The sequence below is a fragment of the Chiloscyllium punctatum genome, chromosome 26 (genome assembly GCF_047496795.1).
Source record: "Chiloscyllium punctatum isolate Juve2018m chromosome 26, sChiPun1.3, whole genome shotgun sequence".
NCBI classification, from domain to species: domain Eukaryota; kingdom Metazoa; phylum Chordata; class Chondrichthyes; order Orectolobiformes; family Hemiscylliidae; genus Chiloscyllium; species Chiloscyllium punctatum.
Genome location: NC_092764.1, coordinates 949,366 through 967,241, shown reverse-complemented (window position 1 = coordinate 967,241; position 17,876 = coordinate 949,366). Strand labels below are relative to the sequence as shown.

General features: G+C 43.6%; 2 protein-coding genes across 2 annotated transcripts in view; one reads left to right on the top strand and one right to left on the bottom strand.

Annotated features, from left to right (window-relative positions):
* Positions 1-9,446, bottom strand: part of LOC140453227 (uncharacterized) — a 75,153-nt gene extending 65,707 nt beyond the window's left edge. The window contains exon 1 of the mRNA XM_072547803.1: positions 9,420-9,446. Within this exon, the coding sequence (XP_072403904.1) occupies positions 9,420-9,446 (27 nt within the window). The remainder of the gene's footprint in view (positions 1-9,419) is intronic.
* Positions 9,447-10,439: 993 nt separating this feature from the next.
* LOC140496231 (CCAAT/enhancer-binding protein gamma-like) lies at positions 10,440-16,908 on the top strand. The gene is made up of 2 exons (XM_072595730.1): positions 10,440-10,489; positions 11,671-16,908. The coding sequence occupies exon 2, from the start codon at positions 11,763-11,765 to the stop codon at positions 12,234-12,236; it is 474 nt and encodes a 157-aa protein (XP_072451831.1). The 5' UTR covers positions 10,440-10,489; positions 11,671-11,762; the 3' UTR covers positions 12,237-16,908.
* The last annotated feature ends 968 nt before the right edge of the window (positions 16,909-17,876 follow it).

Below are 17,876 nucleotides of genomic sequence, written 5' to 3'. Positions count from 1 at the left end.
TTCTGTATAGATACCTATGTCTGATAGTCCATTCTGTATAGATACCTATGTCTGGATAGTCCATTCTGTATAGATACCTATGTCTGATAGTCCATTCTGTATAGATACCTATACCTGGATAGTCCATTCTGTATGGATACCTATACCTGTATAGTCCATTCTGTATGGATACCTATACCTGGATAGTCCATTCTGTATAGATACCTATGTCTGGATAGTCCATTCTGTATAGATACCTATGCCTGGATAGTCCATTCTGTATAGATACCTATTCCTGGATAGTCCATTCTGTATAGATACCTATGCCTGGATAGTCCATTCTGTATAGATACCTATGCCTGGATAGTCCATTCTGTATAGATACCTATGCCTGGATAGTCCATTCTGTATAGATACCTATACCTGGATAGTCCATTCTGTATAGATACCTATGTCTGGATAGTCCATTCTGTATAGATACCTATACCTGTATAGTCCATTCTGTATAGATACCTATGCCTGGATAGTCCATTCTGTATAGATACCTATGTCTGTATAGTCCATTCTGTATAGATACCTATGCCTGGATAGTCCATTCTGTATAGATACCTATGCCTGGATAGTCCATTCTGTATAGATACCTATGCCTGGATAGTCCATTCTGTATAGATACCTATGTCTGGATAGTCCATTCTGTATAGATACCTATGCCTGGATAGTCCATTCTGTATGGATACCTATACCTGGATAGTCCATTCTGTATAGATACCTATACCTGGATAGTCCATTCTGTATGGATACCTATACCTGGATAGTCCATTCTGTATAGATACCTATACCTGGATAGTCCATTCTGTATAGATACCTATGCCTGGATAGTCCATTCTGTATAGATACCTATACCTGGATAGTCCATTCTGTATGGATACCTATACCTGTATAGTCCATTCTGTATAGATACCTATGTCTGGATAGTCCATTCTGTATGGATACCTATGTCTGGATAGTCCATTCTGTATGACTGTACAGCTTTCTCATCATAACTTCATGGTAATCTGAGGCATTGCAGGAATCTGTATCACAAGCCAGCCAACTGAGCTGTTGACAGGAAGTGTATATATAAGCTGGTATTGTAATGCATTGCAATCAGGAGTAAATTAAAATAAATTGATGCTGTTGAGAATGCAGTGAAACATTCAGACCCTGACAACTTGTCTCTAACATGGCCAAGTTCAGGTAGGTGCTGAAGCAGGAAAGGTTTGAGTTTTTATTTGCGACTGTTGGCTTTTTGAGGGTGGTGGTTGTTGTGTAGTTTCCTATAACAGAGAAAGATTGCTGAGAATTCTACCATGTTCACAGATTAAAAACCAACATCTTTCCAGTGAGCACAACGATGGTGACTTAGATTTACGTGATGGTGATATGCCTGACAAGAGTGACACCAGGAAACAAACCAGTTCTGGGTGTGACAGATAATGAGGCTCCGTCTGGCACCTTGGTGAACATTGGGAGTTTCCATTCTAACTTTGAAAATGAAGCTGGGATTATCCCAGCTGTTTGACCAATATCTACCCTTCAATTCTTCTTCACCAAAAACAGATTAACTACTTATTTATCTCATTGCTGTCCTTGGGAATCTTTGTGAAGTAATTGTCTGATAGTCTTGTCTGTAAAAAGCTTTAGGGTGATTTACCCTATTCAAGGGGCAATGCAAATGCAAGTTTGTTTTCCCTTTTCACGCAGTAATAACCTGTCATTGCAAGAATAACTATTTGTTTTAAATACGGGGGCTGTAGAGATTTAAAAACTCCATTTAAAAAAATGCCAGTTTAAAAGCAATCTCAAGGCATGTGCAGTGCTGTGCTCATTTGTAAGATTCTCATCCTTGGAATTCAAATCCATGCACAATAAGAGGTTACACCAGGGATTGTCATAAAATACAATAGCGCAGCGTGGTGCAGTACTGATTGTATGGACTTTCCAGCCTCCTTTGCACTGTGCAGTTACCCTGGTCTGGGGCTGAGGCACTGCTGAAGCTGCATGACTGCTTTCCAATTGGGAAATGTACTCTCAAACTGAAATATTGTTTCTTTTAAGATGTTTTTAATCTTCCCTTTCCTGTATTCCCAGTTATATAATATAATGCCTTGAATCTCATTAAACATTCATAGGTGCTTGAACATTACCACAAGAAAAAGGTATTTATTCTTTGAACCACTTGCAGAACAAAGAACAATACAACGCAGAACAGGCCCTTTGGCCCTCAGTGTTGCACCCACCTGTGAACTAATCTAAGCCCATCCCCCTACACTATCCCATCATCATCATCCGTGAGCTTATCTAAGGATTTGTTTCAATCTCCCTAATGTGACTGAGTTAACTACATTGGCAGGTAGGGCATTCCACACCCTTACCACTCTCTGAGGAAAGAACCTGCCTCTGACATCTGTCTTAAATCTATCACCCCTCAATTTGTAGTTATGTCCCCTCGTACACACTGACGTCATCAACCTAGGAAAAAGACTTTCACTGTCTACCCTATCTAATCCTCTGATCATCTTGTATGTCTCTATTAAATCACCTCTTAGCCTTCTTCTTGCCAATGAGAACAGACCCAAGTCTCTCAGCCTTCCCTCCAGACCAGGCAACATCCTGGTAAATCTCCTCTGCACCTTTTCCAATGCTTCCACATCCTTCCTGTAATGGGGTGACCAGAACTGTACACAATATTCCAAGTGTGGCCGCACCAGCGTTTTGTATAGTTGCAGCATGATATTGCGGTTCCGGAACTCAATCCCTCACAGCACTGTCCACCTGGACTCCAAGGTCCCTCTGCACATCCACACTACTGAGAATCTATCCATTGACCCAATACTCTGCCTTCCTGTTATCCATCCCAAAGTGCATCATCTCACATTTAGCTGCATTGACCTCCATTTGCCACCTCTCAGCCCAATTCTGCAGTTTATTCAAGTCCCCCTGCAACCTATACATTCTTCCGCACTGTCCACTACTCCACCGACTTTAGTGTCGTCTGCAAATTTACTAACCCATCCACCTGTGCCTGTGTCTAAGTCATTTATAAAACTGACAAACAGCAGTGGTCCCAAAACAGATCCTTGTGGCACACCACTAGTAACCGGACTCCAGGCTGAATATTTTCCATCAACCACCACTCGCTGCCTTCCTACAGAAAGCCAGTTTCGAATCCAAACTACTAAATCACCCTCAATCCCATGCCTCTGCATTTTCTCCAATAGCCTACCATGTGGAACCTTATCAAAGGCTTTACTGAAGTCAACTGCCCTACCCTCATCTACATGTTTGGTCACCTTCTCAAAACACTCCAGGGGTTTGTGAGACATGACCTGCCCTTAACGAAACCATGTTGACTATCTGAAATCAAATTGTTGCTTGCTACATGCTTATAAACCTGTAGACAATGACGACTCAGAAAGATCAAGGCCAAAGGCTCTACCATCTCCTCCCTAGCTTCCCCCAGAGAAGCCTCGGTTAAATCCCATCCGGTCTAGGGAACTTATCTACTTTCACACCTTCTTGAATTGATAACACCCCTTCCTTACTAACCTCAATCCTGTGAAGTCTAATAGCCCAAATCTCAGTCTTCTCCTCTACAGTATTCTCCTTGTCCTGAGTGAAAGTGGATGAGAAATATTTGTTTAGCACCTCTCCAATCTCGACAAGGTCCACACACAACTTCTCACTTCTATCTTTGGTCCTATTCCTACCTTATTCCTCACATGCCTATAGAAAGCTTTAGGATTCTCCTTTAGCAGTAGAATAAAGACTGCTCATGTCCCCTCCTTGCTCTTCTTAACTCTCTCTTTAAATCCGTCCCAGCTCTCCATCGCCTCAATGTCACATAAGCCTTCCTCTTCTGCTTTACAAGAGGAATAATTTCTGTAGTAAACCCGCAGTTGCCTTACCTTATCACTTCCTCCCTGCCTGACAGGGACATACCTATCAAGGACACGCAACATCTGTTCCTTAAACCAGCTCCACATTTCGATTGTCCCCATCCCCTGCATTTTGCTACCCCATTCTATGCCTTCTAAGTCTTGTCTAATTGCATTATAATTGCCCTTCCACCATCCATGACTCTTGCCTTGTGGCGTGTACCTATGCTATTCCATCGCTAAACTAAACGTAACCAAATTATGGTCACTCTCTCCAAAGTGCTCACCAACCACTAAATCAAACACCTGGCCTGGTTCATTATAGAGCACCAGATCCAGTGTGGCCTCCCCTCTTGTTGGTCTTTCAACATACCGTGTCAGGAAACCCTCGTGTACACATTGGACAAACTGATCCATCTGACGTACTAGAGTTACTGCATTTCCAGTCAATGTTGGGGAAGTTAAAGTCCCCCATAATGACTACCCTGTTCCTTTCACTCCTGCCCAGAATTGCTAGGGCAGGTTGCTTGGTCAGCATGGCACATTCAAAGTAGCGTCTTGGTGGGGATGTGGCGAGGTTTTAGGGAGCTGAAGGAGCTAGACGATGAAGTTCCAGTCAGCAACATGATGTTTGGGGGTGGCTGCTGACATGGACTGGTTCTGGTTGGCGCTTGTGCTTTCAAACTTTGCTGTACCAGTCTCTATTTCACCCAGGAGAAAGGACTGCAGATGCTGGAGATCAGAGTCAAGAGTGTGGTGCTGGAAAAGCACAGTCGGTCAGGCAGCATCTGAGGGGCAGGAGAGTTGGCGTTTCGGGCAAAAGCCCTTCATCAGGAAAGCCCTATATTTTACCCAGTACAGTGTTTTGATTGGTTTGTGCTGATCAGGTTGAGGCTGACACTGCAGCACTGAGATTGACAAGAGTTGAAGGGAAAGTGATTGATAGAAATGGGGAGAAGTTGATGAGGTGGCGCCAAGCTTGAGGTTTTGAAGCTTCTAGACGGTGGGAGGGGACGGTTGCCTGAGGGAGAGGAGCAGTTTGAGGTCCTGGGAAGGAACAAGTTGGAGTGTTGATTTCGACATCACACGGTTATACAGGCTGGAAATTAATGTAGGTGGTGAACTTGAAACCTGGCAGGCAGAGTAGCATTAATATAAGGGAATAAGACTAACACAGTGTAAATGGTGTCTTCACAACACTGATCACCATGACCTATTCTATTTGGACGTTAGGATACACACATTTCTCTAGCACCTTGCTCAACATCAGGTTGTCCTAGAGAGGGTTTATAGCTGAGATCGAGTCAAGAGTCCTACAGCACAGAGACAGACTGTTTAGTCCAAAGTGGTCTATGCTGACCAATGTCCATCCACACTAACCCTATTTCCCTGCACTTGGCCCATATGCTTCTAATCCTTTCCTATCCATGTATTTGTACAAATACATTTTAAATATTGTTAATGTACCCACCTCAATCACTTCCACTGGCAGCTCATTCCATATCAGAATCAAAAAGTGTGGTGCTGGAAAGGTACGGCCAGTCAGCAGCATCTAAGAGCAGGAGAGTCGACATTTCGAGCATCAGCTTTTCATTAGGAATTTCCCCTGGCTCATTCCATATGTGTGCCACCCTTTCTGTTTAAAAAAAAGTTGCCCCAAGTTCCCTTTTATTCTTTCCCTCTAACCTTAACCTGATGCCCTCTAGTCCTTGATTTCCCAAATTCACCCTATCCATGCCTCTCATGATCTTCTACATCTCTATAAGATCCCCTTTCAGTCTCCTATGCTCTAAAGAAAAAAGTCCTAGCTTGTCCAACCTTTCCCTATAACTCAGACCATTGAGTCCAGGCAACAGCCTTGTAAATTTTTTTCTGCACTCTTTCCAGTTTAATAACATCCTTCCTATAGCAAGGTGACCAAACCTGAACACAGCAGTCTTAGTGTGGCCTCACCAATGTCCTGTACAACTGCAACATAACTTCCCAACCTCTATACTCAATGCCCTGACTGATGAAGGCCAGTGTGCCAAAAGCCTCCTTCACTGCCCTGGCTACCTGGGACTCAGAGAACCGTGCACCTGAGCCCCAAGGTCCCTCTGTTCCACTACACTCCTCAAGGCCCTACCACTCACCATGAAACTCCTGTCTTGATTTGGTTTTCCTAAATGCAAGAGCTCACACTTATCTATATTAAACTCCATTTGCCATTTCTCGGCCCACTTCCCCAGCTGATCAAAGTCCTGCTGCAATTTTTGATAACCTTCCTTACTGTCCACGATACCCTCTCTTTTAGTGTCATCAGCAAACTTGTTAATCATGCTTTGTACATTCTCATCCAAATCATTGATATCGATAAATGGTAATAGGCCCAGCACCGACCCCTGAGACAGTCCACTAGATATTCTTGATATGTCGGTTCTGTTGGATTGTATGAAATGTGGCCAACAATTTGTAGCCAACAACCTCCTCCAACCAGCGATGGGATTAATGAGAACCATTCAGGAATCACTGGAGTAAAGAGGGTCCCAGAGGACTGGAAAATGGCTGCTAAAGAAGGGCGAGAGGCATGTTGGTTAGCCTGACCTTGGTCATTGATAAAATCTTGGAGTCTATTAATTACAGTGTACTTGGAAGTGCATGGTAAAATAGGGCTGAGCCAGCATGGATTCGTCAAGGGGAGGTCATGTCTGACAAATCTGTTAGAATTCTTTGAGATGTAATGATCGAGATAGATAAAGGAGAGCCAGTGGACATTATCCATTTGGATTTCCAAAAGGCCTTCGACAAGGTGCCACGTAGGAGGCTGCTGAATAAGATAAGAGCCCATGGTGTTCAAGGCAAGATTTGCAATATTGATCTTGGGAATGAAGGGCTTGTCTTATAAGGAGTAGTTGAGAGGATGAGGGGGATTCTTATAGATACTTACAAAAAATGAAGAGGCCTAGATCGAGTGAATGTGGAGATGATGCTTTCCCTAGTAGGAGAGATGAGCACCTGAGAGCACAGGGACCACCCTTTAGAACTGAAATGAGTAATTTCTTCAACCAGAAGGTGGTTCCTTTGTGGACCTCATTGCTGTAGAGGGCTGTGGAGGTCAATTCATTGTGCATTTAAGACCGACAGGTTCTTGTTTAGGAAGGGAATCAAGGGTTACAGGGCGAAAGCAGGAGAGTGGCATTGAGAAACCTATCAGCCATGAATGAATAGTAGGGCAAACCCAATCGGCCAGGTGCCTAATTCTGAAAAGTCTTATGGTCTTATGTTTTATTGTTTTGTGTTTGTAAAGGGATAAATATTGGCCTGGATACAGGGGAGCAAATTCTGGCACAAAACCCAGCAGGTCTGGCATTATCTGTGAAGAGAAAGCAGCGTTGACATTTTGGGTGGAGTGACCCTTCCTCAGAACTGGTTTGGTTCTGAAGGCGGTAAAAACAACGACTGCAGAGGCTGGAAACCAGATTCTGGATTAGTGGTGCTGGAAGAGCACAGCAGTTCAGGCAGCATCCAAGGAGCTTCGAAATCGACGCTTCGGGCAAAAGCCCTTCATCATTGGACCCAACACGTTAATTCTGCTTTCTCTTCACAGATACTGCCAGACCTGCTGAGATTTCTAGCAATTTCTGATTTTGTTTTTGATTTCCAGCATTCACAGTCTTTTAGTTTTTAGAAAGACGTAGGTGATTGGACAAGATATTAAACCAATCAATGGCCACTCTAGACAGTGTGGAGCTGCCTCAATGGCTGGGCCCTGGGAAATGCTAGCCTTGAGTTTGCAGTGAGAAGCTCAAATAGAACAAGAACACACAATCTTTTACATAAAGAGGCAGCTGGATCCCAAGTTCAAACCTGGGCGGGGGGGGGGGGGGGGGGGGGGTTTGGACAAGAGTTGGTGACTGTCCATTGCCTTAGCAAAATTGGGTTCACTAAGTGTTCTGTTTGTGCACTAATCATCCAGTGATATGTGGTGAACCAGCTGTGAAGTTGCTCCTATTCCTCCAAAACCACCCCAGCCAGTCTCCCACAAACCAAGTCAGCTGTAGGATATTCTCCTCCATAACTGAGGCCAGTGGGCAATGACTGCCCAGCGTGGAATTGCACCCCTCTAGGCATGATCGGTGCCCCGATTGTAACTTGGCATTTGCAGCAGAGTAGGAAAAAACTTGGCAGGAGAATGAGGAAGCAGGGTAAATTTGAAGGAGGGTTTGTTCCTGGTTGTTTGTCTAATTTAGTAATTCGTTGTCTTCCTCCTCACTGTAACTATCTGCTTCTTGTTGAGACCTGCTTTATTGCTGGATGTCGCTCCCAGTCTCTGGTTTGGAATGAGTTGTTTTGATTTATTGCAGAAATTCCTTCCCAGATATTGAAGAGCAGTACAAACTCTGAGGCTGTTGCCATAGTTTGGAAAATGCCTTGTTTGCTGTCCCTCTATCAGTGGTACAGGACACTGGTGTGAGCGTGGCAGGTAACTCAGACCCAGTCCGCAGTCATTGAAAGCAGGACCTGACACAGTGATCTTTCATTGTGGAAAGATGTTGGAATCACTGGTTCTGGCACTGCTGCCTGGTTAAACATCTAACTGGGAGAGTGACAATTGACTGTAACTTTTTTGTTGTTGTTATTACTATACCAACTGTGATGTTATTCTAAACTAATCCAATCTGCCTCCATATGGTCCATATCTCTCTCTCCCCCCTGCCTGTTCATGTCTGTCTAAATGCCTCTTAAACATTACTATCCTCTCTGCTTCTAAAACCTCTACTGGCAGCACGTTCCAGGTACCTACCACTCTCTGTATAAAAGGAAAACTTGCCTTGCATATGTCCTTTAAACTTCCTCCTTCTCACTGTAAACCGATGGTACCCCACCCTCCCATTCCACTCTGGGAGTGGGGAGGGGGTAAAAGACTCTGACCATCCAGCCTATCCATGCCTCTATCTTGTATACTACTATCAGGTTGCTCCTCAGCCCCTGTTTTCACACCGTTTGTCCAACCTTTCCTTATGGCTAATACAGGCCACACCCTGGGAAATTGTTTGCATGCTGTCTAAAATCTCCACATCATTTCTATAGCATGGTGACCAGAACTGCACCCAACACTCTAAATCTAGCTGAACTAAAGTTTTATATAGCTGCAGTGTGACGTGTCAACCTTTATACTCTGTGCCCTGTCTGATGATGACAAACATGCCTTCTTTACCACCTTACCCACTTGTGTTGCCATTTTAAGGGAGCTATGGAGTTGCACCCCAAGATCTCTCTGTATATCAGTGCTTCTTAAGGATTCTACCATTTCCTATACAGTGTGTTCTGCAATAATGTGATGGTTACATTGCTCTGCAACCTCGCACTGTAGAAGATCACTGTAGAAAATCGCTTTACTTGTTCAGGAGAAAGTTGACATTATACAAACTGTGTCCACAATTTGTCAACCGTATTATAGTGAATTCATGTTGACAGAAGACGTGTTATACCAGAATGACCTGGATATTTCCCACTTACATTTGACCTCCCAAAACACATTACCTTCCACTTGTCCCGATTTAGCTCCATTAGCCGTCCTAATTCTTTATCTAAGTTCTTTCCTGCTGTATTTATTTTCCTCAAATGCCTTGTCTGATTTCAGTCTCCTAAACCTTATGTACACTTCATTTTTCTTTTTGACTAAAGTGCAATATTTCTTGTCATCCAGGATTCCCAAATTGTGCCACCCTTATCTTTCATCCTCACAGGAACATCCTAGTCCTGAACTCTGATCACCTGGTCTTTGAAAGACTCCCACATGTCAGATGTGAATTTACCTTCAAACTGCAACCCCACCCCCACCCCCATCTCCAGTTCCTGCCTGATACTGTTGTAATTAACCTTCCCCCAGGGACCAGTCTTGTTCTTATCGAGAACCATCTTAAAACTTACAGAATTATGATCACTGTTTCCAAAATGCTCCCCCACTGAAACTTTGATCACCTGGCCAGGCACCTTTCCCGATATAAAGCCTGGTATGACTCCTTCTGGAGTTGGACTATCTACATATTATTACAATAAACCCTGCTGGATTCAGCCCTGTCTAGGTCCCTGGCACTAAGGACAATAGTCAAATCACCCACTGCAACAACTCGGTCTGTTACATCTTTCCACAGTCTGCCTACATATCGTCACCTCTCCCTATGCATAACCCCATCAAGTGATTGCATTTTCCCGAGTTCTGCCAGTGTGCCCTTGCTGGATGTGCCCTCAAGGATGTCCCTTTAATGTGTGTTCCTTCTGTGATGTGCTCCCTGGTGGGTGTGTTCTTCAGAACAGCGTTCAGTTAGTGGCTGGTGTGACTTCCACCGAAGATTCAGCTGATCCGTGATCCGTCTCGTCCTTTACGTAAATAATTGTTTTGATTTAAATCTTCTCTGATTTATACCCTGTGTTTGATACAACAGAAGCTCTTGTCCAGAACCTGGATTGGGCAGGAGATCCCTGAATACATTAGTTAACTTGCTGAGTTTTTAACAATTCTGCACTTTCTGCACTGATGTTTTTCTTTGTGTCTTTCACACAGCCCACACCTTGATTGATCTTTGAAGGTGGCAGGATGTAATGAGATGGTGAGCAAAGCAAGTGGGATCTTCAAGTAGAAATGTTGGGTACAAAAGTGGGGTCATTTTGCTGCATCTTTATAAAAGTTTGGTTAGGTCCGAGTTGGGATATTGCACCTAGTTCAGGTCACTGCACTTTCAGAAAGACGCGAGGCTGTTTGGGAGCGGGTTCGGTTGGAGAAGCTGGGGTTATTCTCCATGCAGCACAGGAGGTTGGAGTGGGATTTGATGAAGGAAACCAGATTCTTGAGACGCAGTAGAGCAGAGTTCAAATCCCACCTGCTCCAGGGATGAGTCATGACATCACTGCACAGGTTAAGTAGCAAGTGTTTTCTTTATGAGATTATAACAAGTTCAGTTGAGAGAGATGAGGAATTGCTGTTATACTACAGGGGACACAGATTAAGATTTTGTGCAGGAGACGTGGGGAAATGTGAGAAAGAATTGTTAAAGTTTCGCTGATTTATTACAAATTGGGAACACTGTTTCACTAAGAAGCAGTCCTGTTCTTCCTGTCTTTTGACCCTTGTTCTCATCATCTGTTGATGTGTGCATGCCTTCACTCTATTCCCAGCTTCCTCCAGCATGTTCTGAAATCAGTTTGAAAACACAGCTGTGGTCAGTATGACAGTGCTCGTTCATATTCCTGTCCATTGGCCAACAAGTGGACACAGTGCAAAGCTTCCCCAGTTGGTCTTCACCCAATCTGCTGTAACCATCAACCGTGCAGCTCTAGTGATTCAGAAACAATCAGTTTATTTGTGAAGAGAAAAATGGTGGTAACATTTTGGTTGTTGAGCTTTTCTTGAGTTAGATAATCCCAGCATCCTCCAGCACGAGACAGAACCTTGGACAGAGATCATTTTCTTACAAAACACATGGGATTGAAATTAAGATGACTCTATCTCTGTCTCTATTATTGCTATCAACCTACCCCCGCCCCACCCACCCTGCCCAAGCGTCCCCAGCTGGGGTGAGCCCCCGACCCGAGCGTCCCCAGCTCAGGCACGTGCCATTCCCAAATGACAACAATTTTATAGTAACAGTAATTAAATAAAAGATTGCAAAGCTTTTCAATGGCAAAAACTATAAACATTATCAGTAAAAGTGGGACGTGTTCTAGAAATTCAATTCCGTTTGGAGTTTTGTCAGTTTCTGTGATGTTACTTATATCCTGCTTTTGATTCTAGGTTTTGTCGACCTGCTGTGAATCACTTACTCCAGAGACCTTGGAAACCCAACGTGAAGAGAGGCCACGTCATCAAAGGGATTGTTGACCCAAATGAGTGCACGGCCTGTCATTTCCACTCATCCCAAAGAGAACGTGGCTCAGAATGGAGTGAGCAGAGTGCCACTCCAGGGCAGTAACGGCAGCAGTGTGCAGCAAGTGCCACAGCTCCATCCAGTCAGCCCCTCGGGGGCTGGCAAGGCCATGGCACCCAGCAAGCAGAGCAAGAAGAGTGTGAGCTACAACAAGGAGAGCGAAGAGTACCGACAGCGCCGGGAACGCAACAACATGGCTGTGAGGAAGAGCCGGTTAAAGAGCAAGCAGAAAGCTCAGGACACGCAGCAGCGAGTCAATGAGCTGAAGGAGGAGAATGAGCGACTGGAAGCAAAGATCAAGCTGCTCAGCAAGGAGCTGAGTGTTTTAAAGGATTTGTTTCTTGAGCATGCCCATAGTTTCTCTGACAGTGGGCACCCACCTTTCACTGAATCCACTGGCTCTGGGCAGGAGGCTAACACCCTGGGCCAGTAAACAGGGAGGTGCCTGTAAACTACACCCAGATCTTGTGGGAAGGGGGTTTGCTTTGAATTGTCTATTTTAATTTAAATTTTTAAAATGCATATGTTTCTGCTGTTGGTAAGAGCATTACATTCAATGAGTCTGTATTTGGAGAGTATTCAGAGCTCTGAAAGCAGAGGAAAAACAGCAATTTATACAATGGACTCCACCGAAACTAACAGTGCCCTCAACCAGTGCTCACTCTATGCAGGATTGTTCCATCTTGCTCCTGGGTCTCTTCCCTAACCCCTTTGCCCCTGTCTCCCAATTATTCTCTGTGTTTGTTCAAGTTGAGCTGTAATGTTGTAGAAAAGGTTGTGGGTTTCTAGTATCAAGTTTGCTAAGCTGCAGTTTCACTGTTTATTTCACTGGCTGGTGGAATACAGAGCTGGAATGTCAGGGTCTGGTACTGAGCATGGGTCTGCTGACCTTGAGAGGTGCTGTTTTAAACAGCTCATGGCAATATCCTGACAGAACCAGACACCAGGGTGCACTTTACCACTGTGGGTAACCCATTTGTCTCACAATCAGTGTCTGCAAGGATTGGAAGGGGTTTGAGACTTGTGGGGTTTTTGCCGTCTTGGGGTGTGGGGAGGTGGTGTGAGTGAAACCCTCTCCTTGCTGTTATTTTTCTGTCTGCTCCCTGCTGCTTGTTTGGTTTTCCCTTCAGTCTCAGATGAGCAGCAACTGCTGCTTACGTTATAGGAGTGTACTGACTCTGTCCCAGAGAGTCTCCTCAGGGCTGTTTCAGAATTTGAGTTCAACTTTAAAAAGTAGGTAACAGTACAGGGGATGTAATAATGAGCCAATTCACAGTATTTAAATGTTGCCTCTCATTGGGATTTGCTTGAATTGCGTCCATTCAGATTAACATTCCAGAGTCTGGATTGCAGTTTTTGATCACAGCCTCCTGTTCAGCAATCTGTCACTGTTTGTCATGTGCTAGCTCTGTTCTTTTTGTTACTGTGAATTGCTGTCACCCACCTCTTCTTCCCCCCCCAGTTCTTGCTCATCACTGGCTTCTTATACATGGCTATGATGCATCAGCAAGTGACATCCCATTGGATTGCCGTCTGTCCCTTTTGTGCAGTTACCTGGCACTGTACTGTAGTTGCTGATAAACACTGTGCTTGTTTCCAGCTGCTCGCACCTTGACCCCCACACCCCATTACATTAAGCTCACAGTTTGTGAGATTGCATTGAAGAGTGTTCCTACCTGTTACATGGACACCACATTCTCTGTATCAGCTCTTTGCACCTTTCCCCTTGGCCCCCTCTTGTTTCTAAGGATATTCTGGCTGCTGAATTGCACCAGAGACAGGCAGGTCTCAGAATATAATCCTCCTGCACATGCGCTATCATTTACTACCTGCTGTGTAGCCCTCACTAAAAGAATTTGCACAAATGTCTCAAAATGAAGATTTCATGCATCCATTGTGATTTCTTTAAACTACATTGGGCTCAGTAATATGCTGTTAGTAAGCTGTCTTCGTTGAGACAAGAGTTCCCTGGTTTTCTGTGAAATGATGTCAGAGAATTCTTCCACGTCAGTAACTGAGAAGGTAGGCCTCCATTGTAACATTTTATCTACACCTTTCAGACTTGCAACTGGTATGGTCTAAAAAGATGACAGCAGCAAACACATTCCTTCAGTACACAGTAATATTCTGGTAAACGTGCACTCCATTTATCCCAAACCCAGAGCTGGGCTCTGAACAGCAGTAGCGTGACATCTAACCCTTGTATTCTGATCTCAAGGTATAAAAGTCAGCATTTCAATCACCTGTTTCAATATTTTCTTTGTCTGCTCATAACATTTTAATGATTTATGCACCTGGATCACTAACTCTCTCTCTCTTCCTCATTGTTTTCAGCTGTCCATCATTTTGAGAATTCTTTTCATTTTAGCTTCAAAGTGGATGAGTTGACAATTCAGACCAATCTCTCTCTGCTCCCAGTGCTTCCTATCCTTGTGCCATTGTCAATCTGCTGCCAGGACATGGTCCTCTAGCCCATCACCAAACTCATTCAGATCCCATTGAGACCACAACCACAGTCCCTGCGGGAAGTGTCTCACCAGCCTCCTTCCAATTATCACATACGTCCATTCCCCCTATTCTGTGGCTGCTGTCTCAACCAGGTCCAGAAATTAACTTCAATTCCATGAGCTTCAATATTAGCTCAGTTTCTTTTGGGGAACTTTTATCAAATGTCTGCACGATGTACAGTGTTGAGAGTGTGTTGCTGAAAAAGCTCGGCAGCATCTGAGGAGCAGGAGAGTCGATGTTTCGGGCATCAGTCCTTCATTATGCCTGAAACATGATCCTGTTCCTCGGATGCTGCCTGACCTGCTGAGCTTTTCCAGTACCACTCTAATCTCCAGCATCTGCAGTCCTCACTTTCTATACAAGATGTACTGTGCCCATAGACATTAAGCTTTTCACTACTTTAGAATGACCTCTTCAAGCAACCTCTTCAGGTTGGAGATGGAGGACTATTTCAAATCCTTGCTGGTCCTGTCTGATTGAAATTACAAAGAACAATTAATCACCTTACCTTGAATTCTAGATTTGAGTGGTTTCCCATCAGCTGCTGTTAGCAAACTCTGGCCTGGAATGTCTTGGTTTTCATTCTCATTTCCCAAATAGCAGAGTGACTTGTGCAATTTTTCTGATCTAAAGGAATGGTTCCCAATTGGAGAACACTGCTTGAAGATTATAATTGGGGCAAATTGAGAGAACGTAGATAATGAGAAATATTCATTATAGAATGACTTCTCCTTTCTATAAAATGTAAGATTAAAAAAAACTATGGTGTCCTAATTTTCCAGGATCTTTACGAATCATTTTTTAATCAGTAATTCGAAGCAGTGAAGAATATTGGAGATTTGAGTGGTTAAATGTGGTGTCCTTGCTGAATCTGCCGCAGTATTTTTATACATATAGAGTGAATGACTGTTACGAAATTACCAGTAAAACTATTGCATTTTTTTTAAAAACCCAGTTGTAGGATTGGACACATTTTATCCATAAGAAGAGGGAGGAGATGTGTTCTATAATGTATCGATGAAATATTTGCATTTCTCTCTATAGGGCCCTATGATAAAATGACGTTGCTATATTTGAAATGTTTTTAAAAAGTCTTGTTGAAAAGATAAACCCTGTACATTTTCTGCTGCATTAAGGGGAATCTTAAGGTTGTTGAGAATGACATTTTGTAAAGACAATTGTTGAATACGTATTGTACATTTTATAAATGTCCTGTCTTTTTTGAGCTTGCTGATGGTTTGTCTTCAGTTGCAGAGTGAGCACAGCCCAGTGCTGTTCATTGTTGGGTTATTTGTGAAGGAAACATTTGTCTCCATCATCACTGTGGTAGAGTGAAGCTGGTGGAAAAAGATATACTCCCAAAAAAACACTATTTACTCTCATTGCAAAATCAAAATATAGAAGAGACACTCTGAATTCACTGGTGTTTGCAAGGTGACAGCCATCAATATACTAAAATTCATTTTACATCTTAAATAACAGGACAGGCTGTGTGCTCACACCACAGAGGATGTGGCACTTTAGAGGGTGATATATGGATTATGATGGGTTTGTCACAATTGGAATGCTACTTGCAGCCTTTCGATGCCATTCCTCTCCCTGATTGCAGCAGGAATATTGGGAGCCAGGGATGGACGTCATTAATTTAGGTCAATGAACAGAAAGGACCAGGCCATGCTGACAACTTGGTCATGCTAAGAACAGGGCTATGTTGTATGAAGATCCCAAGGGATATCCAGGCGAAACCTGCCAACCACAGCATAATGTTAACAGCAGAGATGGAGGACGTAACCAGGGGGGGTGGCTAGGAGAATGTGTCCTGATATATTAAAGAGTCAATTTTTTTTTTTGGCAGTAGGTCATTTTGGATTTAAACTGAGGGAGACTCCTCCCAGGAGTGAGAGGCCTCAGGCATTCCTGGAATGTTCTCTCAAAATCACCATTGAACAGGAACAATGATGCCGTGCTGCTCCTGCCATCCCTCCTGCAGGCTCACCACTGACACTGTCACCCATCGAACATCCATGCACAGCCCAGGACCATTTCACCTCTCGTTGACTCGATTCCCCTTCCCATCACAGAGTCTTCCCTTCCCCCCCCCACTCCACTTTCACCAAAAACATTGCTAGAATATTGAGCTGCTTCGTCTGCCCAACTGACACTTACCCCGTTGTAGTTCCATTTCACACTGTCATGTTTCGATAGTATTTCCCTGAGTGTTTGTATGTTTTCACCCCAGTGCAGGAGCCGTCTGTGAGGCAGTGTTGCCTTAAAACTGTATATAATATTTTATATAATGGTCCCTTCCTTTGTGAGGATAAGGTTTGGTATCCTTGACTATTTAATGATGTCAGAAAATACTCCTTTTTAATAGCGGGTTGTTTTAAACCTTGTCTTAGAACCAAAAGCTTTTCTGTGTAGATGTTACTAAAAGTAAAATCAGATGTTGATGTGATGTTTCATACCAGAATGAAATGCTCAGGATATTTCATGCTGAAAGATTTGAATCTCTACACTGTTTATACACTGCAATCATTAACAGCCAATAATGCAGTCTTCAATCGTACAAATGGAAATTAAAACTTTAATTCTTCCTTTATTGTATTTTCTTTGTTCCATCTTTAATATTATTTACAGTGGAATTGTTCTAAAATAATGCAATATGATGCACAGTGCTGCAGTCCAAACCCATGATCATTGTAAGAGGTTGCAATAGTAAATTGTACTAAGAGTGTTAACAGATATAAATGTGTCTCTATGTTGATGAGATATTGGCAAAGCTGCCCGTGTGCTTGGCCAAAGGAGGTAGATTTTAAGAACTGTGTAAAACGACAGGTTCAGGGAGGGAGTTGCAGAGCCAGGCCATAGGCAGCTGAAGGTATGGCCAATAAAGATGATCAGAAATAGAAACAGGAACTGGCCAATCAGACTAATCTCACATTCCTTTCATTTGCTTTGCCCTTTTCTCCCAATCCGACTGACCCAGGATCTCTATCTCAGCCTTAAATATACACAAGGACTCTCTCCCCACAGCTCCCTGTAGCAAGGAGTTCCACACAGACACTACCCTCTGTGAGGAGAAATTCCTTCTCATCTCTGTCTTCAATTGGTGCCCCTTTATTCTGAGACTGTGCCCTCTGGTCCTTGACTCTCCCATAAGGGGTAACATCCTCTCAGCATTGACCCTGTCAAACTCCTTCACAATCTTCTGAAGCAGCACAATCACAGTCATTCATTCACAAGAAGCTGGAAACAGGTCAGCACAGAGACTTCTGAGGGCTGTCTGACTGGAGGAGGTTACACAGGAGTGAATGGTGAATGGGATTTGGTGTGACTTAGGGACAGCAGAGTTTTGAATGGTCTCAAGTTAGAGAGTGGGAGGCTGGGCCAGGAGAGTATTGTATCAGGGGGTTTGGATTTAAAGGAGGTGATGGTAGTCCCACCACTGACTGGAAAGCCAACCTTGAGTCTCTGAGAGGAGGTGGTGGAAGTGATGGCTTTGGATATTTTTCTGATAGTTTGTGATGAAGAAAGGAGTGTAAGGTGGGGTTGTGGAATATTGAGA

Coding starts and splice junctions, on each gene's coding strand:
- LOC140496231 (XM_072595730.1), top strand. CDS start 11,763: ATGAGTGCACGGCCTGTCATTTCCACTCATCCCAAAGAGAACGTGGCT.